At 43.3% G+C, this 27,181-nt stretch overlaps 1 protein-coding gene across 4 annotated transcripts in view; it reads right to left on the reverse strand.

The window, feature by feature from the left end:
• SKOR2 (SKI family transcriptional corepressor 2) overlaps positions 1 to 26,761 on the reverse strand; it is a 43,128-nt gene extending 16,367 nt beyond the window's left edge. For all 4 annotated transcript variants that reach the window (XM_042910505.1, XM_042910503.1, XM_042910502.1 and 1 more), the window contains exons 1-5: positions 23,923 to 26,761; positions 22,828 to 22,891; positions 22,374 to 22,448; positions 11,112 to 11,177; positions 10,633 to 10,731 (exon numbers count right to left, since the gene is read on the reverse strand). In XM_042910505.1, coding sequence (XP_042766439.1) covers positions 10,633 to 10,731; positions 11,112 to 11,177; positions 22,374 to 22,448; positions 22,828 to 22,891; positions 23,923 to 26,514 — 2,896 coding nt within the window. In that variant the 5' untranslated portion in view covers positions 26,515 to 26,761. The remainder of the gene's footprint in view (positions 1 to 10,632; positions 10,732 to 11,111; positions 11,178 to 22,373; positions 22,449 to 22,827; positions 22,892 to 23,922) is intronic.
• Between the last annotated feature and the right edge of the window lie 420 nt (positions 26,762 to 27,181).

Here is a 27,181-nt window from a genome sequence, read left to right on the forward strand (position 1 = left end):
AAATCTTATTTTAGTAATTTTAGGAACAATGCTCCTGATGGTGCCAGAGAAGCCCCTCTCCCTTTTCAGTATTTTTAGAAAGTATTGTGTGTGTGTTGTTTTTTTTTTTAAAGTATGTCACATGGCTTTTTGAAGGGATGTTTTTAAGGCTCTCTAATGAGAACAGAGAAAATTTTGAGGGGGTAGGGTCTCTATCTCATAGTTCACAGTATCCCATGGCCCATCTAGGTGATCCCTCGCATATAATAGAATGTCTGTGCGGTCATGTTCTCCAGCTTTGTGCACTCGAGCCAGTCACAGGTTATCGACAGCTTCCACTGTCTACAGAAGGCTAGTGTGAGTGAGGGGGTGAACCTCAGATCTAGGTGGGTCACAGGAAAGGCAGACCCTTGTCTGCTAAGACAAAGGCCCGTGAGCCACGCCTGCCTCACCTCAATCCCAAGCGAGTGATAAACATACTCTGACTCTGCCAACCTGCAAACTCTCTCACCCTGCATCAGCCTTATTTGTCCTCCGTGGGCCGGGAGCAGTTCTACAGACCTTGCCTGCATCTGAGAAAGGGATCAGGGAGGAGCTTTCAGAGATACCGTTATGCAAAGTATCTTTGCCAGTCTTCATATTGATCATTTTTATTGGGAAAGGACTTTCCAACATGTATCATGTTGCAACGTCTCCATGTGATCTTTTCATTTATTAAAAAATTTTTTTTTTAATTTTTTAATGTTTATTTTTGAGAGAGACACACACAGAGCAGGAGCATGGGAGGGGCAGAGAGAGGGGGAGACACAGAATCCGAAGCAGGCCCTGGGCTCCTCACTGACCACTCAGAGCCCAACGCGGGGCTGAACCCACGATCCGCAAGATCATGCCCTGAGCCGAAGTCAGATGCTCAACTGACTGCGCCACCCAGGCGCCCCTCCATGTGATCCTTTTAAAAGCGTGGGCCCAGCTAACTTTAGCATTTTCTGCCTTCAATGAGAACGTCACACGATTTCCTATTGAATCTGTTGTGGATAGTCAGGGTAACAGTTTGGGGAAACCAGAAACTTTGTCACATCTTTTCCTCTGCTCTTCCCTTCACCTCTGCAGCCACTGGTGTGTGAGTCCTTTACGGTCTGATGTCATCCTCGCTTCCCTTTGCCATTGTCACCTCCCCAACACAGACACCTCTTCCCTGGGTAGCTTCCCAACTGACCACTTGGCCTCCGGTCCCCCCGCTCTGCAAATCCCCTTTCCTTCTGCTGAAAACTCTATGATGGCTTCCCAATGCTTACAAGATGATGAATCTTTTACCTCTTGTGAGGTTCTGGGGACTTGGAAATTAAAAACACCATCCTTTTAATTTTTTTGACTTCTACTTTTCTTTTTTTAAAAAAAAAATTTTTTTTTAACGTTTATTTACTTTTGAGACAGAGAGAGACACAGCATGAACGGGGGAGGGGCAGAGAGAGACGGAAACACAGAATCAGAAGCAGGCTCCAGGCTCCGAGCCATCAGCCCAGAGCCCGATGCGGGGCTCGAACTCGCAGACCGCGAGATCGTGACCTGAGCCGAAGTCGGACGCTTAACCGACTGAGCCACCCAGGCGCCCCTTGACTTCTACTTTTCTATATTATTTGAATTCCTTCCCTATCCCATGCATGTTTTTTAAATTAGTTAATTAATTCATCAATTAATTAATACTTGGGGTTTTCTTTAGAGTAGTTTTAGGTTCACCACAAAATCAAGGGGAAGGTACAGAGACTTCCCATTTACCCACTGCCCCCACACCTGCATATCCTCCCTCATTATCAACAACCCTCACCAGAGAGGGACATTTGTTACAATGGATGGACCCACACTGACACATCATCATCATCCAAAGTCCGTAGTTTGTCTTAGGGTTCACTTTTGGTATTGTACCTTTTATGGCTCTGGACAAATATATAATGACATATATCTACCAGCATAATATCAGAGAAAATACAGAATATTTTCAGTGTCCTAAAATCCTCTGTGCTCTCCCGATTCATCCCTCTCCTCCACCCTACCCCTGGCAACCACTGACCTTTTATTGTCTCCACAGTTTTGCCTTTTATATTTTTTAAAAAGACTCTTTCCCTACTCTCAATTTAATGTGAAAGGTATTGTAATAGGGGCAAGTTTGTGGCACAATGCAAGGGGCAAGGGAGAAGCCCTTATCCTCTTGGGGAGTAAAGGCGGAGGAAATGCTTGAGCAGAGATGTGAAGAACAGTATTTTATAGAAAGACAAGGGAGGAGGAGTGGGGAATAGCAGGTGGCTTAGTTGGTTGCAGCACAGAGGGTAGAGGTTTGAAACCCCTGCACCCCATCACCCACCAAACCTGACCAGGGTACCTCCCTGGGATCCCAGAAGATGATAAGGACAACTCAGAGTGGAATGGTCATACTTAGTCCTTACTTAACTCATGCTCATTGCTCTGGGAGGGTACCCTTAATACAATTCTTTAAGATAAAATGAAAAAAGGGGCACCTGGGTGGCTCAGTCAGTTAAGCATCCAACTTCGGCTCAGGTCATGATCTCACAGTTTGTGGGTTCAAGCCTTGCATCAGGCTCTGTGCTGACGGCTCAGAGCTCAGAGCCTGCTTCGGATTCTGTGTCTCCCTCTCTCTCTCTGCCCCTCTCCCACTTGTGTTCTGTCTGTCTGTCTCTCTCTCTCAAAAACAAATAAACATTAAAAAAAAAGATAAAATGAAAAAAAAAGCCATTAAAGTATCAGAAAAAATGGTGAATATTTTTATAAAACTTGGGTGGGGAAGGGTATCAAAGATAGAAAAACTGAAAAAGGAAAAGATTGATAGATTTGATTAGACAAACATTTAAAACTTCAGTATGACGATAAACTACAAAAAAATTGAACCCTCAAAACATAGAAGATCAGAGTCAACATCCAAAGCTAATTGACACAAATAAAAGAATATGTGTGATGTGGCAAAGAATATTTTAGTATATAAAGGGTTCATGGAGATCAATAAGAATACTGAGAAGAGAATATGATGGGCATTCACAAAACCTACAAATGGAAAGCAGACATGAAAAATGTTCACCATGCCGAGCAATGAAAGAAAACAGTATGAGCTACTATTTTTTTCATTTAAGTTAGCAGAGATTGAAAGAAAAGGTGTTCCTTTTAGTACAGCCTTTCTGGAGAGCAAATAGACATTACGTATCAAGCGCCTGAAAAAGTGCATATTCTTTAACACAGGAAGCCTTTCAAGAGTTTATCCTGAGGGAATCGCCATAGATGTGGGTACGGATTTAGCTACGGCGAAACCCATCACCTAAAGCTTTGATAACTTTAACGTCCAACATGGAGTACATTTATAAACTCAAAATGTATTAAAGACCTAAATGTGAGGTCCAAAACCATAAGGACAAGAACACAGGCAGTAGTTTCTTCGACATCAGTCATAGCAACATTTTTCTAGATATGTCTCCTCAGGCAAGGGAAACTAAAGCAAAAATAAACTACTCGGATGACATCAAAATAAAAAGCTTTTGTACAGTGAAGGAAATCATCCACAAAACAAAAAGGCCACATGCTGGATGGGAAAAATATTTGCAAATGACATGTCCGATAAGGGGTTAATATCCAAAACACATAAAGAACTTCTATAACTCCATAACAAAAGAAACGAATCTGATGAAAAATGGGCAGAGAATCTAAAGAGACCTTTCGGTTGTCCATCCAGATGGCCAACAAACACATGAAAAGATGCTCAGTATCACCCATCGTGAGGGAAATGCATATCAAAACCACCATGAGATGTGGTTACACCTCACTCCGGTCAGAATGGCTAGCATCAAAAACACGAGGAACAACAAGTGTTGGCGAGGACGTGGAGAAAAAGGAACCCTTGTGCACTGCTGATGGAAACGCAAATTGGCACGGCCACGGTGGAAAACAGCGTGGAGGTTCCTCCAAAAATTAAAAATAGAAATACCATAGGATCCAATAATTCCACGACTGGGTATGTACCCAAAGGAAACAAAAACACAAATTCAAAGAGACACGTACCTCCATGTTTACTGCGGCGTTATTTATAATAGCCAATGTATGAAAGCAAACTAAGACGAATCCATAAAGAAGATGTGCTGTATATACACAAAATGGAATGTTACGCAGCCATAAAAAAATGATGAGCGTTTGTTTTTTTTTTTTACTTTTTAATTTAATTTTAATTTTTTTGTCACTCGCGACAACACGGATAGACCTCGGGGGTGTTATGCTAAGTGAACAAAATCAGACGACGAAAGACAAATGCCACATGATTCCACTCATATGCGGAATCTGAAAAACAAAACAAACGAATGGACAAACAAACAAAAAGCAGAATCAGACCCGTGAGTGCAGAGAACGAACTGAAGGTGGCAGGAAGGGAAGGGGTGGGGGATGGGCAAAATGGGTGAAGGAGAGTAGGAGGCACAGGCTTCCACTCATGGAATGAATAAGTCACGGGGACAAAGGTACAGCATGGGGAATATCGTCAACGATACTGTAATGGCATCATGCGGTGACTGGTGGTAGCTATGCTTGTGGTAAGCATAGCATGACGTACAGAGATGTTGAATCACGAGTGTACATCTGAAATGAATGTAACTTTGTGTATCAACTATACTCAAACAAGCAAAGGTTTAAAAAAAAAAGTACATTTACTTGTAGTAATGGAAAGAGGCTCATGTTACGTGAAAAACGGGAGGGTAAAAGATGGAGTGCTGAATATTTCATTTTGTTTAAAAAAAAAAAGGATTGGGGCGCCTGGGTAGCTCAGTCGGTTAAGTGTCTGACTTCAGCTCAGGTCATGGTCTCGCGGTCCGTGAGTTCGAGGCCCGCGTCGGGCTCTGTGCTGACCGCTCAGAGCCTGGAGCCTGTTTCAGACTCTGTGTCTCCCTCTCTCTCTGACCCTCCCCCATTCATGCTCTGTCTCAAAAATAAATAAACGTTTAAAAAAAATTAAAAAACAAAAAAAAGGATTCAATATGCATTAAAAACTGAAACTCCAAAATGTTAACATTGGTTATCTCCAGGTGACAAGACTACAAGCGATTTTTCTTTCCTTCTCTTTGAGTTTCCGTATGTTTAAGGTTTTCTACAACAAGCCATGTGTGTGGCTTTGGGGATATAAAAATTGCTAATCGGCAAATGGGAAAAAAAAAAACCCTAAAATTTCTTCTGTGTTCTAAAGGGTGATGAAGGCACAATTTAGGAGAGAGAGAGAAGAAATCATTAAGTTGATTTCTCTAATGAGACGCACTTAAAACCCAACTATTTCTGGAAAATGATAGTAGAAAAGGAGGTAGCAGAGGAAAGCACTGAGGACAACGTGCGTGCAGCCAACGCAGCAGCGAAGGCTGTGCTCTGCAAATGTGGACAGTCTGAAAAGCCAGTGTTTTACAAACAGCCTACCTTCCTCAGACCGGAAATAAGAAAACCCATATGGAATATCTGGTCTACCCAGGAGATTCCCACTCATGAACCAATAGGTTTCGGGGCTTATTTTGTTTGCATCATGTTCATTTTGCTATCACTACTTAAAAAATTTTTTTTTAAGTGTTTATTTATTTTTGAGAGAGAGAGACAGAGCATGAGCAGGGGAGGGGCAGAGAGAGAGGGAGACACAAAATCTGAAGCAGGCTCCAAGCTGTCAGCACAGAGCCCGGCATGGGGCTTAAATCTCACAAACCGTGAGACTGTGACCTGAGCCAAGTCCTACGCTTAACCGGCCGAGCCACCCAGGTGCCCATTGTTAGCACTACTTTTAACAGCTATCAGGCCTTTCCTTCTGTATCATGTTCCAGAATTCCCCCATCGCTCCCTCTCTGGAGGATGCTACAGAAAGAGAGAGGAAACCACTCAACACAGAATGACTGCAGTAACAGCCAGGGGTGAAAGTTGGGATCGCCGTATTCAAGTAGATGAAATGTAGTTTAAAAAAAAAATTTTTTTTAACGTTTATTTATTTTTGAGAGTGGGAGAGAGAGAGCGAGAGAGAGCGAGAGCGAGCATGGGCAGGAGAGGGGCAGAGAGAGAGGGAGACAGAATCTGAAGCAGGCTACAGGCTCCTAGCTGTCAGCACAGAGCACGACTCGGGACTCAAACCCACGAACCGTGAGATCATGACCTAAGCCAAAGTCAGATGCTTAACCTACTGAGCCACCCAGGTGCCCCTCTAGTTTGTTTTTAATAAAAGTAACCTTAAAGTAACATGGAAGAGTAGTTCTTTATAAAAATCTAAAATGATGACGTAGTCAAAATCTACTACTGAAATATTTCATGAAGCCCCAGTCACTGGGCCTTCCCTGTCATAACTCACTGGCCTTTCCATCAGTTCTCTTAAGTGCCATGAATTTGTCACATGCAAATCCAAGGACTCAACTTATGAGCCCTCACTAATCTCCTTTATACAACAGTTTTCAGTTTCCCAATCTCATCCTTCATTGTCAGTTTTAATCTCTTTGAATATAACACCAAACTGTGTATCAGTCGTTTACTGAGAGTATATCGTGTGCCCACAATATGTCAGGTGCTGCGCGGCCAGCAACAGAACATTTTCCTGAACCTATTGACAATGCCATGGGGTAGAAGGTGGCAGCAGGTGTGAAACAATCAAAAAGAAATCAACAAAAACACCCATAGGGCTAGAAATAAACATAGTAGGATGTCAGCAAAGAGTGCCTACTGTAAGACTATGAAGGCTTCCTGGAGGTGGTGCCTTGAAGTGAGTCCTAAATGATTAGGAATGTTTAGGCGAGGGGAGGCATTCCAGACTAGAGAAACATAGTCCGCAGAGGTCGAAAGCAAGAGGGCAGAGTGATCTGTAGGGTAACTGGAGCTCAGCAAGGAGGAGAGTGGGGGTGAGACTGGAGAGGCTTGGTGGGCCAATTACGGAGCGTTTTAAGGGTCAGTCAGGAGTTAAATTAGATACAACATGATCAACAGTAGGGAATCACTATAGCTTCTTGGGTGGAAGATTTGGAGCCAGAGGCACAATTTGGGCAAGACTGGGCTAATGGCAGCGACCAGAAAGGGCTGGAGAGAGGAAGGGAGGAGACGCCCCAGGGCACCCTGCTGCGGGGGCACAGAGGGAGAGAGGTGTGAGGGCCCTTGTCCATCAGTTGCCTCATCCAGCAACTTTTTAGCTGGTCCTCAGTTCAGGCCTGGGCTCCTCCTCCTCCTCATTCCCTCCTCCTCCTGATCTTTACCTTTATCCTCTCCAAGCCCTGGATCCATTCCCGTGGTCCTTGTTAGCCCTCAGAACCACAACAAGAAGGCTAAGAGAAACTCAGCAATTTGGACCGATGCATATGTGTTGAGCTGGTTGTGACAGCCCTTCACACTGGTCCTCTCATTTACTCCTTGCATCCTCCTACAAGACAGGAATTACCTAGCCCATTTGACAGTTTCCAAGGTCCTACAACCAGGAAGTGGCCGAGCCCCACAGTGAACTCATGCCTGACAGCTTAGCCTAGGTCTGCAGTGTTCTAAGTGAACCAGGCTTTAAGTGTCACGACTGAGGGTCCACTTCCTAGGAAAAGGGTCTGCGAAATTCTGGCTGGGATTCCTCTCTGCTTCCTCCTGATGTGGCTTCACAAAGTTCCATTTTCCCCTTTCCATCTCAGCAAATCTAAATCTGCCTGCCAGCCTCATGGCCTCTCACATTTAGTTAACGAGCACATAATGTGCATTTGCTATTTTCATCCGTGTGAAATTAACTGCCTCTTTGCGGTATGTCTAAACCACGCATCATTCACACTTGGGCACATGCATGCCACTTCCTTGGTCAGTGGAGTACGCTGCAGACAAAAAACAGGAAAAAAGTTTTGTTGTTGTTTAATTGAAGTGTTTCATACGTGTGGCAATTACAAAGGATTGACTTTAATTCAAAAGGATGAATGACAGATCTGAATGAAAATGGGCCAGTTATACTATAACATTCTAACCTTTTTTTTTTAATGTTCATTTATTTTTGAGAGAGAGTGGGGAGGGGGTAGAGAGAGGGGGGACAGAGGATCCAAAGCAGGCACTGTGTTGACAATAGCAGGCCGGATGTCAGGGTCAAACTCACAAACCATGAGATCACCACCTGAGCCGAAGTCGAACACTTAACCAACTGGGCCACCTAGGCACCCTTTCTAACTTCTTTTTAGCAGAAACATGTGCATATTGTATGGGAGATCAGTTAAGAAGGAAAATGTATCAATTATTATCGATTACTCAATTCCCTAAAATGATTAATTAACTTTTATTAAGGAGATTAATTAGGGAGTTAGGTAGGTACTTTATAGGGAGTTAGGTGGGTACTTTAGGGGTTCAATGAAACTTTGACCCACCCTGCTGGATCTAAATTTAAGATTTCAGAGATATGTTTTCAACGTTTCTCTTTTTTTCAAAGCTATAATGTCACGATGATCCCAACACACTGTCAAAAGCTATGGGCCAGTTTGCTAGTATACAGAGAGGGAGACAAACCGTAAGAGACTTCTGAATACAGAGAACAAACTGAAGGTTGTTGTTGGGGTGTTGGGTAGGGGGATGGGCATTAAGGAGGGCCCTTGAAACCCCGTGGCACTGTTGGTGGGAATGCAAACTGGTACAGCCACTCTGGAAGACAGTATGGAGGTTCCTCAAAAAATTAAAAATAGATCTACCCTATGACCCAGGAATAGCACTGCTAGGAATTTACCCAAGGGATACAGGAGTGCTGATGCAGAGGGGCACTTGTACCCCAATGTTTATAGCGGCACTTTCAACAATAGCCAAATTATGGAAAGAGCCTAAATGTCCATCAACTGATGAATGGATAAAGAAATTGTGGTTTATATACACAATGGAATACTACGTGGCAATGAGAAAGAATGAAATCTGGCCTTTTGTAGCAACGTGGGTGGAACTGGAGAGAGAGTGTTATGCTAAGTGAAATAAGTCACACAGAGAAAGGCAGATACCATATGGTTTCACTCTTATGTGGATCCTGAGAAACTTAACAGAAGACCATGGGGGAGGGGAAGGAAAAAAAAATGGTTAGAGAGGGAGGGAGACAAACCATAAAAGACTCTTAAAAACCGAGAATAACTGAGGGTTGATGGGGAGTGGGAGGGAGGGGGGTGGGTGATGGGTATTGAACAGGGCATCTTTTGGGATGAGCACTGGGTGTTGTACGGAAACCAATTGGACAATAAATTTCATATTAAAAAAAAAAAAGGAGGGCCCTTGATGGGATGAGCACTGGGTGTTATATGTAAGTGATGAATCACTAAATTCTACTCCTGAAATCATTATTACACTATGTTAACTAAACATGGATTTAAATAATAATTTTTAAAAAGCTATCTGCCATTCTCGTCCCTTCCGTCTTACTTGAGGCCTCAGCAAACATTCCTGAAATTGAAAACACTAAAGCGCCTGAGCTCCTCCCCTCTGGGTACCGAGAGATCACAAACTTGACACGCCCTATTTCTCCTCCTGGTTAGAGCTCTCTTCCATCACACATCTTCCTTGTTTGTATCCCTGCTAGAGGTGTGGGGCAACCCAGTCTGACGTGTGTAGGAACCCAGTACTCTGCAAAGCTGCTACCCGAGAAGGCACGTCTTTTAGTTGTGCTGACGATTACATTTGAGAAACCCTGGGGAATGCAGACCTTCATGCTCGTATTATTAAAATTGTCACAAGGACCGAAAAAGCTTCTCCCGGAGGCTGGTCTGTGGCCCTAGCACAGGAATTGCCAACGTTGAGTTTTGTGATTACCAGGTTAATAACAAGGGGCAAGCCGACATTTTAAAAAAGAGTCCCAGAAATAACTAATCGTAAATTTACAGAATTCAAAATACAAACTTAACACACTATTTTCTTTCCCACTTTTCTTTCTCTGGAGAGAGGAATATGACTAAATGAAACTCTAAAATGCTTGAAACAACACCGCTGTGATGTATTTGTCCGAACGTAACCCAGGCCAAGGCTGGTGAGTTTTAGAAATCTGGACACCTAGCATTAAGTCTTTCTGAAATTCTAGGCCTCTGGGAACAGAACTGATAGTTTTTATGCTACATTATCTGCCACCAAATTTGGAATAGAATTTTAACATTAAATGTGGATGGAGAACCCAAAACTACTAAAATTATACTAATCTGAATCAATAAAATAAATATGTGTACGTTGAATTGTTAAATCGTAAATCTTCATATTTATATATATTTCAAGCACCAGAAAGCACTCCAGCTCTGAAAATAAAAATTCTTTTGTTTTTCCTACCTTGGAGAATAAAAATACCTGGTATCTTTTGTTCTAAGATATATAACCTAAAATATCAAAGTATTTAAATACGTCTACGTATTTAATGATATATTTGCATATATATTTTAAAATATACATAACACATACAGATACACACTTATCGATACAATAAACACCAAAGGATTCTCGTAAGAAATTTTATCTGCGAGCTGATTCAAAGCATAAATAACAGGCTACAATTTCCAAATATTTGGACAGAGGCCACAGGAAGAGCCTGTGGCACTTTATATAAGCATGTCAGACTCAGAAGCCTATTTTTAAGCATAATAATAGAAACATCATCAACTATCATAATGTAATAAAATAAAAGCGATTTCTTACTGAATACTGGGAAAGACGTATTTCCTTTTAACACTTGGAATTCTTGTTCTAGTCGTCTCCGTAAATCTATTTGTTCAAATAAAACCTTCTGAAGTTCTTCTAATAAAGAAAAACAGAAGAGTCATTTTACTAATCTTTACAAATAACTCTCCAGAGAACTGTTACACATGGCAATTTATTATTAGAAGACAAAATATTTTACCAGTTTAAAAAGTGTTGCATAGACATAGGATAGATTTTGTGCAGAAATCCATGAATATAAATCAATGTAATATATTATTTTAAAGTATTATATTACAGTGTCATGTATTGATTGATATGTATGCATTAATCTCAATTATATCCACCCAATGGTCCATATATTATTCATATGTTGCTTGTCAAGCTTAAAATATGGTGTAGAACAAAAATATCCTCCTATTATCTCCATGGTCTTTTGAAGCTAAGAGAAGTTCTACAGAATTAAAACTTTTCTTTACCTTTCCCCATATTTTCGACATCCTTTTTGAGTGAATGAGGTGAATTTGTTTCTTGTGTGTGTTCACCTTTAAAAAGAGGAGAACAAATATTGGTTTTGTGTAGGCTATTTTCTGAAAGTTTTTCTTTTCATTTTCTTTTCACATCTACGAAGAAGCGTAGTTGGTATGACTGGAAGGTGGAAGTCCTCAGAACCAAATGTTGTCCTCATTTACTCACGTACACTTCCCCTGAGGCACAGCGGCAGCTACAGGAAGCAAGGGCGCAGTCAACCTAGCCTGAAATGGCAGCCCCGTGAAAGCAGATTCCGGAAGTTAGCCCCCTCCCAGGCCCCACCACTATCCATCTTCTACAACAAAGGTACTTGTTAAATGGGCAAAAGAGGAGGTTGAACAGTTAACATATCCAGAAGAATTCAGATCAGTTCCTCTCCTTCCAGAAGTGAAGGAGCCTAGGGTCAACCAGAAGGCTGAGGCTGAGGAAGCAGAAACCTCCTACCTTCTTGGGTCACCAAAATTTGGGATAGTTAGAAAGAAACAGGAGGAGACTTTTGTTGCCCTTGGGAGCGAATTTATAAGCCTGGAATAATTTCTTGATAACTGATAGGTATTTTTTTTAAATCAACCTAAAACAGAGGTGTGAAATGTTATCTTATGTTGCTTTGTAATATTCACATGCTTGCTGATAGTTTCAGAACTACTTGTCTTCAACCAATAAAAACTAGATTGTAGATAAAGGTTAGGTGTTATTCTCTCCTATTTTGTTTATGTGCTAACTAGAATGATGGCAAGCTAGGAAAACGTCCTTCTCTACAGTCATAAATTGAGTCTATGTAATCTAGAAAACATAAATAAACCAAAGAAATCCAATCACTTAGCTAACCAGAATCTATTGTTCCAATTTCAACTTGCTATCTGCAACTATCCACATAATGTAACTAAGCTTTCCATTTTCATGTACAGACAGTATAGACAAAGGTGCTCTCAGGTTTCATGGATCCCCTCACCCCTTGACCCCCTTCTGGGTTAGCTCCTTCCTCTGCACCCATGGTGCTGTTTGCTTACTCACTTTCCACACTCACCAGGCAGCGTGCTACTTGGAGGTAGGGGCTCTGTGTTTCCTGCACGGCCAGTGATTAGCAGAATGCTGGATACATAATAGGTATTCAATAAAGTGTTTTCAGTTGTCACTGAAAGGAACTCCAGGAGCTCATAAATCCTAAACTATAGCGTGGGCCCGAATGCAGCATTTCAATTCTCTCCTCACTATTTATTCATTTCCCTTCTTCAGCAAGAAATAGAATATAATGGCCCTAGGCACTTGTAGGAATACTGGGAGATTTCATCGTCAAGGTAAAAGTTCCCACAAAGAGGGAAACAATTTCTCCACAAAGCAGTGGCCAACAGTATCAAGGACAGACAGGAAAATACTTAGCATGATATTATAAATGGATGGGGATTCTGCATTCTACCCGATGACCATTGGGAGTAAGTATTTGCAGGAATGAGTGGATGTATATATGTGTGCATATATATGCAAATATTCCTGCACATGTGCATAGTGATGAAAAGATGCTTGCCCTGGATCCCCATCATAAGGACAATAATATCTTAGGCATCCCTGAGTTCCTTAACGACAGGTATTTTCTCTACTGTCTAGATCATATCTGCACAACCTCATTCCCACTTTCATCTTGGACATGACCTCTCTCCATAGGCTTTCAACATTAAGACCTTGGCTTTCTTCAGGGGCGCCTGGGTGGCTCAGTCGGTTGGGCATCCGACTTTGGCTCAGGTCATGATCTCACGGTTGCTGGGTTCAAGCCCCGCATCGGGCTCTGTGCTGACGGCTCAGAGCCTGGAGCCTGCTTCCGATTCTGTGTGTCCCCCTCTCTCTCTCTCTGCCCCTCCCCAACTCGTGCTCTGTTTCTGTCTCCAAAATAAATAAATCTAAAAAAAATTTTTTTTAAAGACCTTGGCTTTCTTCATACAGAATAATGAAAATATCTGCGAAGCATTTTAAATATGCACCTTAATCTAATTCCTGCAAAATACTACTATCTAAAAGAAGAGTAACATGAAAGCTGATGAGAAATCATAAATATAGAAACCAAGAGTAATGGTATTTTGAAATGAAACAAAATGCATATTACATGCAGTGTTACCTCTGTCTCCTCCAGTCTCAATCAGTCAAATGCATAGCTGTTTCACACTCACATACAATGTTGAGTCTGAACAAGAGAAGAAACAAGCACGCCCGTCCCTCTGTATCCATCTGCAGGGCAGAGTGACATTTCACCATCCTGCCACTGTCCCAACTACTAGGGAGCATGGTTTAATGGAGATTGTTCGTGTCTGAACAGGCAACTCTAGAAGTCATGTCCTTATCACACTATAGACCTTTTTGATTCATTAGTGTATTGTGCGGCCCGTTTGTCTTGCATTACGTTTCAGTGAGATAATTAAATTGAAAAATTACAATGGGATATGTAAAAATGCAGGTCTTGCAACTTCATAATTTGGAGGTTTACATAGGAGTGAAACCATTAAACAAATGGCTAGCAAATAGGAAGTACGTCAACAACAAACAAATGTGATAATATTAATAATAAGCTTTTCTTTTCATTAGCTTTGTGCAGGTTTTATCAATACTTTACATGGGGGTCTATTTCAGATAGATGCGTTGCTGCAACTTCTCGGTAAAACCTGCCAATTTGGAGCTTGGATGATTCAAATGTCTCACTTATAAAGGTTTTGTTTTTGGTTTTTTTTTTTAAATGGTTAAATGTTAGGTAAATAAAGAGCACAGACGTTTCAGCTGCCTTTTGTGTATCTTTTACTGGACCGTTGCCTTTTGTATATTACTAATCTGTGAAACCAGATTGTTAATGGTGGTTAAAAATGACCTCTGGGAGCCTGGATATGTTTGTTCACTATTACTGCTAATGTTTTCCATCTGGTTTAAAAAAAAAAAAGGCAGTCTAATACTAGATTAAATAAATGAGATTTAGTTGACAATAAGCTTCCGATTTTTATAAATATTCCATTAGGTTAGATGCATTTTACTTTTCCAAAATTAATGAATAGGTTTGGAGACATCCAAAAATTAAAATGTTTACTTTCCTTCCCACTGTATTTCCCCCTAAAAAAAAAAAAAGTTACAAAAAGGCAGAGGGAGACCTTAATTTTCCTTTGGAGTTATAGGAAGGAAAATTATAATATGGAAGGAACATCTTTCTTGGAGGCCAGGCCTAAAATATATCTTAAATCAGACTGTAAAAGAAAACAGGTGGCTTAAAGTTGGAGAGTAATGGATAATCGGGATATAAAATGCATCCAGTGAACTGATGTGACCAGAAGCTGCTGCTCAGGGACATGTCTACACCAGGATTCCACAAGTACATGTTCAAGGAGCCAGTTTGCTGTGACCTGCCTCGCTGCCCATGAATCCTGCCTGCCCTGGAGGGGAGGGGCAGCATAGAGCCACATCAGCGAAACTACATCCCTGAGGGCAGTGAAGCCCAGAGAGCCTGGGGCTATTTGGTTCCTGCTCCCGTGGTCTCTCCAGGGTCCTCCGGCACCAGGCGGACCCACATTCCAGGTGAAAGTTCCATTCATAGCACCTCCTTTCACGGCACAAGGGTAATTACTTTCTCTTAAATATCATGGCACACCTCTGCTCAAGAACCGCGCCATGGCTCCTGATGTCTACATTGCACAATCCACTCTAAGTTCCTCCCCCGTCACCTCCAGGTTCTCCCACTCAGCTGAGCCAAGCTTTCTCTGTCGGTAAGCACAAACCTTTTACTCTAATCGGGCCCTTATTCCTCATGTTGGCTGGCTTTGCCTTATGTTTTCGCTCTTGCTTCAGGTGCCCCTGCCCATCCACCCACAATGATAATGCCACCAAGTCCCTACTCTTCCGTAACGCCTTTCCTGACCTCTGCCAATGCTGCTGATCCAAGGGCTGAAGTTCCAAGTCCCTACTGTCTTCACTCTGCCACCTGACGTCCTGGGGTTTCAACTCTGCAAGTCTGGTCTTCCCCAGCTAGAAAATCTGCTTTCTGAGGGGAGAGAGACCCTACCCAACAGGTAACCCCATCACCTCTACCTTCAGGGGGTGAAATACATCCCGCAAACACCGTTTGCTTTTAATTTAATTCAATCTGGTTTGTGAAAGAAATACAAAGTAATGTCACTTTAAATCCTCAATCATCATCATTTTAAGCACTAACTCATTCCTATGAATGAAAAAGCACATGTTGATCCATTTGGACATCTGAAGACGTACTCTATATTTTCAGTTTACTGGGGAAGTTTGCGATATTTCAATTTTTGTTCCTATCTGACATTTTGAAAATTTCTTGCGGAGCTAAAACCATAGCAGTGAGTTTTAACCGGGACATGAAAATATTAATGTAAAAGTCTTCCATGATCTCCAAGAGCCAAAATACCTTACATTTTTAGAGCTCATTTAATTTTAGGAGTCAAATGAGTAGGTCAGATGACCTGTTCTGTTGGTGGTCACGGGATGATAGGACAAAAAGCTGATTAAATAGGTAATTACTCTTCTCAAGCTAAACTTGAATCCAAAAAACAAGATCATTCAAATATTTTGTACAAATATGTACAAAGGTGTGTACATACAGGTACAAAATGAAATGCCTGACCTTTGGATGAAGAGTGAAAACGCTGACATTCACATCCCTTCTACGGAAATATATTCTCTCTCTTTTCATTCTCCCCTCAGTGTTATACTCCCTGCAGCCTGCAACCAGTATTCGGAGGCTCTGCCCCACGAAGCAGCCCCAGGGGCTGGCAAGTTGCTTATCGCTAAAAGGGCCTCTCTGTTCCTTTGGGACTGTTGACAACACTTGATGAAAAACATTTGGAGAAAATGCTTCCATTATGGAAAGAAAGAATGTTATTTAATTGCACACTCAAGGATGAATGTGGTCGAAACTATTTTGGTTTGTGGCTGTGCCTCAACATAAGACACGCGTGCCTTTTAACGTCTGGATAAAGAGTGAAGATTTCAGTCAAATGCCCAGATGCTTCTATAGTTGTCGGGTGGGGGTCTCAAGGAGCAGACCTTGGAAGAGAAGTAGTGACTGCAGATTACAGTTGCACTGTATTCTCACACCCACGGGGCCGGCCTGACGGTCTGCTCTCTGCCTCCCGACAGCCTCAGCCCAGGGCCTAGACTTCTGTTGAACAGACTCCATTTATACATGTTTAACTCTGAATTGTAATAATTAACCTTAGTTTTACAACCTGGTTTTGATTTAGATTTCCAGGGATTTTTTATTTTCTCTTTCTCTAACAACTTGTCTTAGAGGTACAATTCGGATGGGGTCAAAGACAGTCGACATAAGCGAACATAAGTAGTACCTTTAATAATTACCAAAAGGTAGCACAACATATGGTTTAGAGAAGTTTTTAAGAACACTTTGCATTAGGGCATTAAAAACTCAATTACACAGAAAACAAGGTTAAATAATTTTCTCCTCTGTCAGTAGTACACGGACTTCTGCTAATTTCTTGGTGTTAAATTCTACATTTAATTCTTCCCCTGTGACGTGTGGCACTTTAGTGAGGTCACAGAACAGAAGAGAGAACAAAATCAATACCACTGGAGAGGGTGTGCTACAGAATGAACTAACTAAATGTTAACTCCATTAGTGAAAGAAAAAAAAAGAAGGAGTAAAGGCAAGATTAATACAGGGGAAATTACAGCAAACTAAGAGTTACAGCAAACTTTATACTGCATGATCAAAACGTATTGTGAGTTTGCATACGCATTGCTTCTCGAATGAGTATATCTTGAGTTCATTTAGAATTCTCTGGAGTTTTAGAACTTGTGCTTTCAATTAATGCTATTTGTTTTCTGGAGAATTTTTCACTGTCTTCCTTTATCTCTTAAATTTCATAGAAATTTTAAAAAATCATTCATAAGAAGGGACATTTTTTAGAAATAAAAAGAAACGGACAGCTGAAATATGGGAATAATTTAATTTTGAATACATACATTGAAAGATCCCCAAATTCATTGTTTGTAAAAATTGCAGCAGTAATTTAGAGGTGGGAGGTTTTGTCAAATTTTACAGGTGGATAAACCGAGGCACAAAGCAGTTAAAGTGTTTACCTAAAGTCACCTAGTGAGAGAATTAAAACTCAGATCTACTGGTTGTGGATTTTAGAATACTTCCTCTTCTTCTTTTCCTTTTTTTTTTTTTTTTAAATCATAAGCATGTTCTAAGATTGAATGGAATAATAAATCAGAGTGCCTCATTCGCTATATATTCATGAGAAGTGTAACTGCTTCTTACTATTCTCAGAAATCTGTCCATAGCATATTAAGTACACTAGAGAATCATACCAGTGAAAATCAAATTGATTTTAAAACTCCTATACATATAACAAGATGCAGCCACGCTCAGACTCCAATGGTGCCGGCGTTTCCACAATGAAATGTATTGAAATCAGGGATGACTCTACTTGCGTGATTTCCTTGACCTGCCATAGCTTTGAGCTGTCTCACCAGCTTGCCCCACTGCATTCAATTTCAAATCACTTAACTTCACTAAAGTTATTCAAAACGGATATGCAAAACCTCACTCTGGGATTGCAAGCAAAATGCTGTCATTTATATTTTTCAGTAGGTGATATTTTGACCAAACTACCAACCCCCTAAACTATATTGCTGGGCTTTAAGCCATGGGTCTAATTTAAAAGATACCTATGGATAAAAGGCTTCCGAGGAATTTTGGCTGCTTAAAAACTTCATGTTTGGTCCTTCGAATTACATAGAAGTACAAGATCTGCTGTGTGTAAGCTTAAAGATCATTAGCAGGGAGGTTCTTTAAAAAATCACTTAAAGATACCATCTTTAAAATTCCTAAAAAGAAACAGTTACTAATAAGGCTGAAAGGTTGAAGGAAAGCTGCATTTAATTAAAGTGATAACCTAAAAAAATAAACTGGAACTAAGTAGGTTGCTAAACTGAATTTGCATCCGGGAACAGTTGAAGCAAGTATCCAGATTTTAAAGATATGGCTATCTCCTTACTTGTTTTGAGAAAGGACATAGAAATCTGTGATAAACTACATTCGTAATTGCCACAGGAGTGAAAAATTCACATCGAAATCAAAAATCGCATCCTGACTTATTCGGTAGTTTGAAGAGACATTTTATTCTTCTATGTTCTACTGCGTACGTGCTGAAATAAAATACCGGTACTTTCCAATGATAACGATTGAATTAAATACTGGCTAACGGAACACCTGGCTCCATACACCTTATCCGACGGTATGTGGTGCAGACCGCTGTTACAGTATTCATATGCTTTACAGTTTACCTATCCCTTCCTCTTGATTGGAAGCAACTTGAGGGCACAGACTGGTATGGATTCCATCTCCGAATCCCCAGAGCCTAGCAAAGTATCTAGCACACAGTAGGCATTTGAAAATATTTGTGGCGTAATCGAGTAAATAAGCAATGAAAATCAACAGTGGTTAGAGGCGTAGATGTGGAAGTTAACAGTTGTTCCACGGGAAGAAATATCTCCAGTACCAGTCAGGGTGTACTGGGTAAAGCTTTCTACTGCTGTCACTCCAAAGCGGTTAATCACAGGCCTTCATCATCTCATTGGCTCTTCCGGATTTTTGACACTTTGCTAAACGAAGGGATTCTTGGAGTCTGACCATAAGTAAGTACGTTAATACCAAAACAAACATAGGACAACTGGATGCCCACTCTAGGATTTTCTCGAATGTGCATTTCAACACAAAGACCATGAGCTAATAATCTTCCCTGCAAGACAGGATAGCTGAAGATCCACCAAGTCCCAAAACAACCCAAGGAGATGTAACGCCTTAACATCTTTAGGGTTTAAAACATCATCTCCACATACTCAGCAAAGCAACCACAAGGATGAAGTTCTTGTGACCCAAGATTCCAAGATAACTTTCACAAAATAAAATTCTTCACTGGAACATTTGTTCATTTCAATGATATTTTGCATCCCTCCCATGTCCTACCTATCTCCCATTCAATACAGAATAATAATAATATAATAAATATAACATACTACCTACAGACTCCTCTGAATAACGTGAGAATAAAATTGTAATATGGAAAATCAATGTAGAGCAAGTTTCTCTGGGAATCTGTATCAAATTAATTATTGTGAGGAAGGGACTAGTAATACATCAGTAGTATGGCTAGATATTATTACCAACATAACTATTGACTGTACTACCCTGAGATCCGGGCACTGTGGAATTTTTATGTGAACACTGATCCTGACTATACTTTCACCTATTTCCTTTGGCATTTGTATTTCTGTCTGAATATCAAACGAGAGTGGATTCTGTGGTTTTTATCCGTTCTGGCTACCATCCTTGGGGTTCTGATGGCTTTTCAGGGTTTACTGAACTTACTAAGCATGAGGGAACGAAACCACTCTCCAGAATAGGAGGAACGTATTTTCAAATGGAACCAGCCCAGCCATCCAAATCGGAGGAAGATGGAGAAATTCAGTTTTTAACAGATCTACGGAGACTATTAATATACATGAAGAGAACACAACTCTGTGAAGACATCAGTATGTTCTAATACCTTTAGATTTCTCGTGGGTATGCACATTTTGTCAAATGTTAACTTGAAAATTTTATAAAAAATATGAATACCAGCTATTAAGTGCAACGTAGGAAATTAAAATTCCTAAAAAGAAATTATTTCAGTTTGGGTAATTTGGGTTTTCTCATTGAATCTATGGAATCTCCTCTAAATTTAACAATGCACACAACAAACTACCTCATAGTTTTGTTCAAATCATTGCTACCTCTTGAAAAGCTACACGTTTTACATATTTCATAGAATATTTACAAAATTTTTATTTCCTTCAAAATTTGCACCCAAATAGAGTAACAGTTTAGCACAAGCAGCCTTATGATGATTTATGGTTTAGCTAAATGAAGGGTAAGGTCTGGCACGGATTATTCTCTAAATGTGTTATTTTATACTAAATACATGGACCCTATAGTGTTGAGCTTAAATATCACCAACAGCCAACTCCGAAATAAAAACTTCTGAATCCAAGCGATTAAAAACAACTTTCAAATTAATGCACGTAAACGACAGAGCACTAATTCTAACAGGCAACACTAAGTTAAAACCTGTTTTAACATTAGGAAACCAAGGATGGAGTCTACATCCTGCCTCTGAGTGAATTATAATTATTTAAAAACACACCGTCACTGCTACACGAAACTTTTCTTATTCATCAGACTTTGAGCTTCATGGGGCCTCCTCACAAAATGAGGTCATATGTAAAATAAAGTAAAACTAAATTAAATCCCCCTTCTCAGAGTAAGTTATTGATGGTGCCACCGGAATGTGACACAGCTTCTGAACTCTCCGAGCTTGCCATATTTTGGTACAGGGGTATGAGAATTCTCTAAGAGCTCATTGCTGGTACAACACAGACTTAGCACAGGTCTCCATCCACTGTGGCTGCTGAAACAGCCCGAGTTAATTTGCATTCACCAGAATACATACAGACTCCCATCTGCGGTTTCCAGGCATGGGAGAAATTGGGCTACTTTTAAATCTATTTTTAGCTCTTACAGAGCCGCTAAATAGCATTTGATCTGGGGCTGAGGAAGGTTTCTAGAATTGTTTTTTCATATTCATGAATGTGTTGTTTCCAGTGGCTATTAATTTCTATACATATCAAACAAACAAAAGCAATCGAGTATCTAGAAATGTCTGGGAAATGGCTAGATATTACAGAATCAATCGAATAGAATTAGAAACCTTTTCTTGGGTGTGTGTGCAAACCCATTAGAAATTCCTTGGTAGCAATCCTTTTCATTTCAGGCCTCAATTTGGTGAAGTATCATACTAGGAAGGTGGTCGTTTCTGGGCAAAGATCATTGCTTTTGTGACTTTACAAAGTACACTATAGACTATAACAGAAAAAAAAAAACTAAATCCACATTTAACAACAGTATCATATAGACACTTAAAAGTAAATTTGTGGAAGGTAATTTTATGAAAAGGTATAAGGCTTCAATTATTGAAGTGATGCTAATAAAAAATATTTTAAACGTGTTAACAAACAGGTCAAACCAGCTTGCACAAAAAGCCAACATTGTGTATTTCATGTAGCCTTCGTGTGGCCACTAACCGATGACATACCACAAGACAATTCTTAGTAACTCCTTAGCGCTGTCAACCAAACTTGGAGGTTGATCAATATTTATGGAATATATTCATGAAATAATTTGGAAATATCTGATGATATAGAAAGCTTTCTTCCCGTGATATAGAAAGCTGTGCTTTTCATTAAAACAAGTATTTGCCTGTCGCTATTTAAAATATTGAGGAGTTCCTCTAAGAGAAAATAAAAACAAAGGTTCGGAGACCTTTTTCATTGTACTTTGCTGTTATATAAGATTCCTTTAAGATCCTATTTTCTTTATTTCTGCTCCCCAAACCACTCTTTCTCCCTCTCCCTCACTTCCTAGCTGGCTCTCTCTGTCTCATTTGACAGGCAAATTTGCAGACATTGCCGCAGGATAACAACCTCGTTTGACAGTCAATTAACCGTGAATAGTCAAAGCCAAGGCAGTTTGCATTACATAAATGGAAAATTAGATTCCTTTTTCCCAAGAAACAAAACCCTCTCCTTAAGACACTGCAATAGACAACTTAGTATCAAAACTTCTAATCACGTCTTCCCCAAACCCCTTGGAGACATTTAGCAATCAGTAAAAGGTGGTTTCATTTAATTTGTATAATGTAATTTTTGTAAATGTATTATACATTTTGTGTAGAGATCATTATCATGGAGATAATATAAATGTTGGCATAGATGTCATAAAACACCTTTAATGTCTTTCTGACAGATATTAAAAGCAATAAGCTGTGATCCTTTTTAATGGAAGGTTTCTAAGAGAACATTTCAATTATTGTCATTTTATGCTTTTCCAGCCTGTTTCATTGTATAACCTGATATATTTCTGAATTTTCTTCTGAAATATGCCCAGCAATTAATAATCTTATTGCTATTAATGTCACTGCTTTCCCATTTGTGTTTTTCTTAGTTATATCTACTAGGAATTGTGTGTGTGTGTGTGTGTGTGTGTGTGTGTGTGTTATCTTTACCCTTGTACTAAATATTCAGTCTTTTGATTATGAATTTCAGCCCCTCTCTCTGGCATCTGACTCTTCATTCCTATCTATTTGTCCCCAGCATACCTGATCTTTCTCTCCAAAAATCTCCTCCGGAAGCATCAGAGTCTGTGATGAAAAAGCTATGATCCTTGTTCTTATCTAGAATCAAACAAAACACAAAATCTACAAGTGATCACACTGACAAGTGGCAAACAAAGACATCCAAGAATTTTAACATGTGTTTATGTATTTGTGTAGGTTTCTGATGGCCAAGAGTTATGTTGAGATTGGGGGCAATGGCATTGTTATTTGGGGAATCACCATTGCTTGGAAACTAAGGCAAAAACTAAAAAGTGCTGCCTTTTAAAATTCACACCTTACACACACACACACACACACACACACACACACACACACAGCATAAAATTCAATGGGTGAAAATCCCCAGAATGGTGGGGGGGGGGGGAGATGCTGGGTGTGTAAGTCTCACATAAACGATTAAATGCAGTAAAGAAAAACTGGTTTGTTTTTATTTTACCTGAAAAGTTGCTGTCATCCTTTGTAGGTAAAATAACTTGGTTATTTTCCTTAGTTTTCTGATTCTGTGTGGAGAAGAATTAGATACACAAATCAATGCCTGGATCAAACCATATGCTAATGTCAACAGTCAGCAGGAAGAAGCATCAATAAAAGTGAGTCCATGGAGCCTCAGGAGACATCATTTTTTGATGATGATCTTCTCTGAATAGTCGTGGTACTTAAACATGCACGTACCCCCCCCCACATACCTGTACTGTCCTTTAAGAAGTAATACATTAATTAAATACACACCTATGGTATGTTCTGTAAATAAACATACCATGTTATTTGTCAAACCTACATGACATTAGGACAGATTCACTTCACTCTGAAGTCCTTGAGTGTGTTTTCTGTGCACACTCGACTGAACACTGAATGCAGAGCCATTTAAATGTAACTTTGGTTTTTGGGGGGTACCAGCACCACTTGTATGTCTGTGGAGACTGGTTTGGGAGAAGCTGGTCTTGCTGGAGAGCCTGTCTTTTGTTTTACTGGGCACAATATTTTACAGCTGTGTCCATTTTGGCTAGAGAGCTCTGAGGTTCAAACCTTGACTAAAGCAGTTCAAACGAAACTGAATTTAACTTTTGAAGTCAATGAGTTTTCCATCTTTTTTGGGTCACGGTTGGGGGAGGCGCTGAACTATTGAGAAGAAAGGGAACAGCATTATTCAGACTGCTCCAGTTTTTGTGGTCTCACTGCTTTGGGGGGAAACAATTATGCTCCGCTGGGGTGGGGGGTGGGGGGGAACAAAGGAGATTGGTGAATTAGAGTTGGTCAATTAAAGAGTCTTTTCCAACTTCTATAAGCAGCCAACTCAAACGTAGGAAGGAATCGAGGCCCCAAAGCCTTTGAAAGGCTTTGTACAAGACCAGAAACCACATTTTTATGGAGGACCATTGGCAGAAAAGAAGCCCTCTCAAACACACTGAATATTTCATTTCTGTGGGGAAATCTGGTGATTCATCTTTCCTGCGCATATGTAACTGATTCAGCCTAAAGGTGCATTTAAATAATAATAATTAGCTTGAAGGAGCCTAAAGGGGATATTTACATCTTTGTAGGAGGGCTGCTCCTCCAGTGATGGATGGTGGACCGGGCTGCCCGGGCTGCTGCCACCGCCGCCGCCAGCTTTCTGGGAGGCCAGAGGCGGGGGCGGGGGCGGGGGCAGGTCTGAGCCGCTGGGGTCGCCCAGTTTCCCGTCCTCCTGCAGCAGCCTGGAGGAGTTCAGGGCGAGTGGGAAAGCGCCCGCCGCGGCCGGTGCGCGGTCCCGGCTGCTCGCCTTCTCTGACAGCCCTCGGCCCTGGAGGTAGCGGCCGCCCCCGACTAAGGGGTCCCCTAGCAGGATCCCCGTCTCCTCGTCTTCCTCCTCGTCGTCGTCGGGGTCTCGACCTTCTTCCTCCTCTTCTTCGCCCTCGGGGGGTTTGTGGCCCTCCACGTCCACCTCCTGCTCTTCTTCCTCGTCGTCCTCGTCCTCGGAGCTGTCCTCGCTGGGGTAGCTGCAGCTGGTGCCCCCGGGGGACAGAAGGCCTCGGTGGTGCGGCTGCAAGGCCAGCGGGGGCGGCGGGGGCGGGGGCGGCGGCGGGGCCGGGTGGTGGCGCTCAGAACCCGGCTCGTCGGGCTGCGGGGGCAGTAGCAGCAACGGTGACGGCGGCTGCGGGGGGTGATGATGATGGTGGTGGTGCGGGTGGTGATGGTGATGGTGGTGATGCGCTTGGGCCGAGTGTGGCGCTCCCGCTGACGCCCCGTGCAGCTTGGCCAGGCTCTCCGCGTCGTCCTTGCCGCCCACCGGCCGGAAGGCGCTCGAATGGTGGTAGCTGCCTCCGCCTGCCTTACGCCCCTCCAGAAGGTGCGGATGGTGGGGTGCCGGCACTCGGGCTCCCGCGGGGCCCGCGCCGGCGGCCGCGGCCCCTGCACCGGACACGGCGCCGGGGTCGGCTGGCGGCGTGGAGCCCGCGCTGCAGTCCCCGCCGCTGCCGCCCGGGGGCGACTCGAAGAGAGTGTCGCGAGCACCCGCGCCCCCAGCCGGAGGCGGAGGGCCGGAGCCCGGGCCATTGGCCACGACCGGAGGGGGCTGACCTGGCGGGGGAGCGGCATCAGCGCTCCCACCGGCGCCGCCGGGCTCGGCCAGGTCCAGGAAGGCCTGGCGCAGCAAGGCGGGGCTTTCTCCAAGCGCGCAGCCGAGAGCCGAGGGCGGCTGGGGCGGGGGCTGCAGGTAGGTGGGCACGGGAAGCCCGCCTGGGGTCCGCGGAGGCCAGAACATGCAGAAGGGCGGGTAGAAAGCGTCCTTGCGGCCCGCGGGCCAGAAGAGGCCGGACAGGCCGGCCTTGGGCGCCGCGCCCGCGCTGCCCGCGCCCCCCAGGGCCTCGGCCGCAGCGCCCGCGTCCTCCTTCTTATGGCACAAGCCGAAAGCGGCGGCTGCGGCCGGGAAGGTGTAAGGATGCGGGAAGAGCCCCCCGCAGCCGGGAAACTTCTGCAGCACGCCCCCGAACGAGCCCTTGCTGGGCACCGGGATGACCGGGTAGCTGCGCGGGCCTTTGGCGCCAGCCGCCGCGCCCGCGCCGGCGCCAACGCTGGTCACGCAGCCGCCCCCGGCGCCGCCCCCTCCCGCCCCGGCGCCGCCCGAGGCCGCGGCCACAGAGAGGCTGGCGGCGGCGGCCGAGAGACTGGCGGCGGCCACAACGGCCGCCTCCTGCAACGAGTCGTCGTCGTCGTCGAAGCGCGGCCGCTTGTGATGGGCGTGGGGCGCGCCCGCCAGCTCGGCCAGGGGTGGCGGCGGCGGCGGGGGCGGGGGCGCCCCCAGCAGGTGCGGACCCAGCAGTCCCCCGCCTCCAGCCACCGCAGCCGCCGCTGCCACGGCGGCCGCCTTGACCGAGCTGAGCGGGTGGCAGGCGGGGTGCGCGCCGGGCTGGGGCAGCGCGCGCTTTCGGCTACCGCCGTTGAACATGGCCTTGACGTCCTCCCAGGCGAAGACTAGCTCGTCCTGGGGACTCTTGTCGGTGAGCTTGAGATGACGGCGCCAAGAGTTGAAGTTGGCTGCGTCCGGCTGCGTGTACTTGGCGTCGGGCGTACGGTGGGAGTGGAAGATGAACTTGTTAGGTGAGAAGTACATGTTGCAGTAGCTGCATTTGATGCACTTGGCGCGGGAGCTGTTGTAGCGCGCGGGGATGAAGCTACCGCGGCAGCCCCAGGCGCACTCGTGAGACACGTCGAAGGCGAAGTTGTCGGGCAGCTTGGGCGGCCTGTTTTCGCCCAGGAACGACTTGCACAAGCGCTCGGCCTCACGCTTGGTGATCATGCCGCAGCGGCGCGATGAGATGGGCATGGCTCCGGCGCGCCGCAGGATCTCCAGCTGCACCGGCGTGCACTGCACGCACGTGATGCCCAGCGCCACACGACGGTTGTGGATCTCGTTGTAGCTGAAGTTCTTGAGGAGAGTGTTGGAGATCTGTGCCAGGCACAGGCGCTCCTGCCCGTCGATCACCAATGACACGATGGGAATGCCGTAGAGGATCACCTGGCCCACCTGGTTGGGTTTGAGGTTGGCGTGGCCCGGCCGCGGCTGGCTCAGCGCTTCGGGCTGGAAGGCGCTCGACGGCGATGCCAGCAGGATGTCGTTGGGCCCCGGCAGCGGGCTGGAAGCCATTTCCTCCGCCGCGGAATCCCGGGCCGAGCCCTCCGGGTCTGCCTTGGAGACTGGAACGGAAAGGAGAAAGCGTTGACTAGAGCTAAGACAGAGGGGTGGGTTGAATCGCTTAACTAAAGAATTATAAGAACTTCCTTGCTTTGGTTGAGACAAGGTTAGCGCTGGGCAAAGGAACCAAGTTTCAGACAGAGGAAGTCACTTCTCTTAATTTTCTTCAAGGTCACCCTTTGGAAATGCAGGGATTGGGAAGTACTTTTCTTCTGTTCTAAATATCCAAAGAAAGTTAACTGTTTAAAACAATGCAATCAATTCCTAAGAAACTCAAGACCTTGTCTGCGATTTCTAAAAGTTAGAAAAAAATGGCGTGCCCGCCAGAAATTAGAAAGTAATGATGACAGTTGTAACTCTTGCAGATTCTAAAAGTTCTGGAAAACTGGGGGTTGGCCATTGAAACCCAAATTTAAAAAGAGAGACCATTTACATTTGCTTAAAAATAGATTGATTTTGGTTAAACAGTAAATCCAACCCTTTACGAAAGTGATTTTTGTGGTATTTGTGGTTTCCTTGGGGGAAATACGCTACTGGTTGAGACACGACTTATTAAAGCAAAACGAAATCCCTTCTCCCCACCTTTGCCATTAGGTATTTTGGTACTGTAATTAGATTT

This window comes from Panthera leo, chromosome D3 (assembly GCF_018350215.1).
Source record: "Panthera leo isolate Ple1 chromosome D3, P.leo_Ple1_pat1.1, whole genome shotgun sequence".
NCBI classification, from domain to species: domain Eukaryota; kingdom Metazoa; phylum Chordata; class Mammalia; order Carnivora; family Felidae; genus Panthera; species Panthera leo.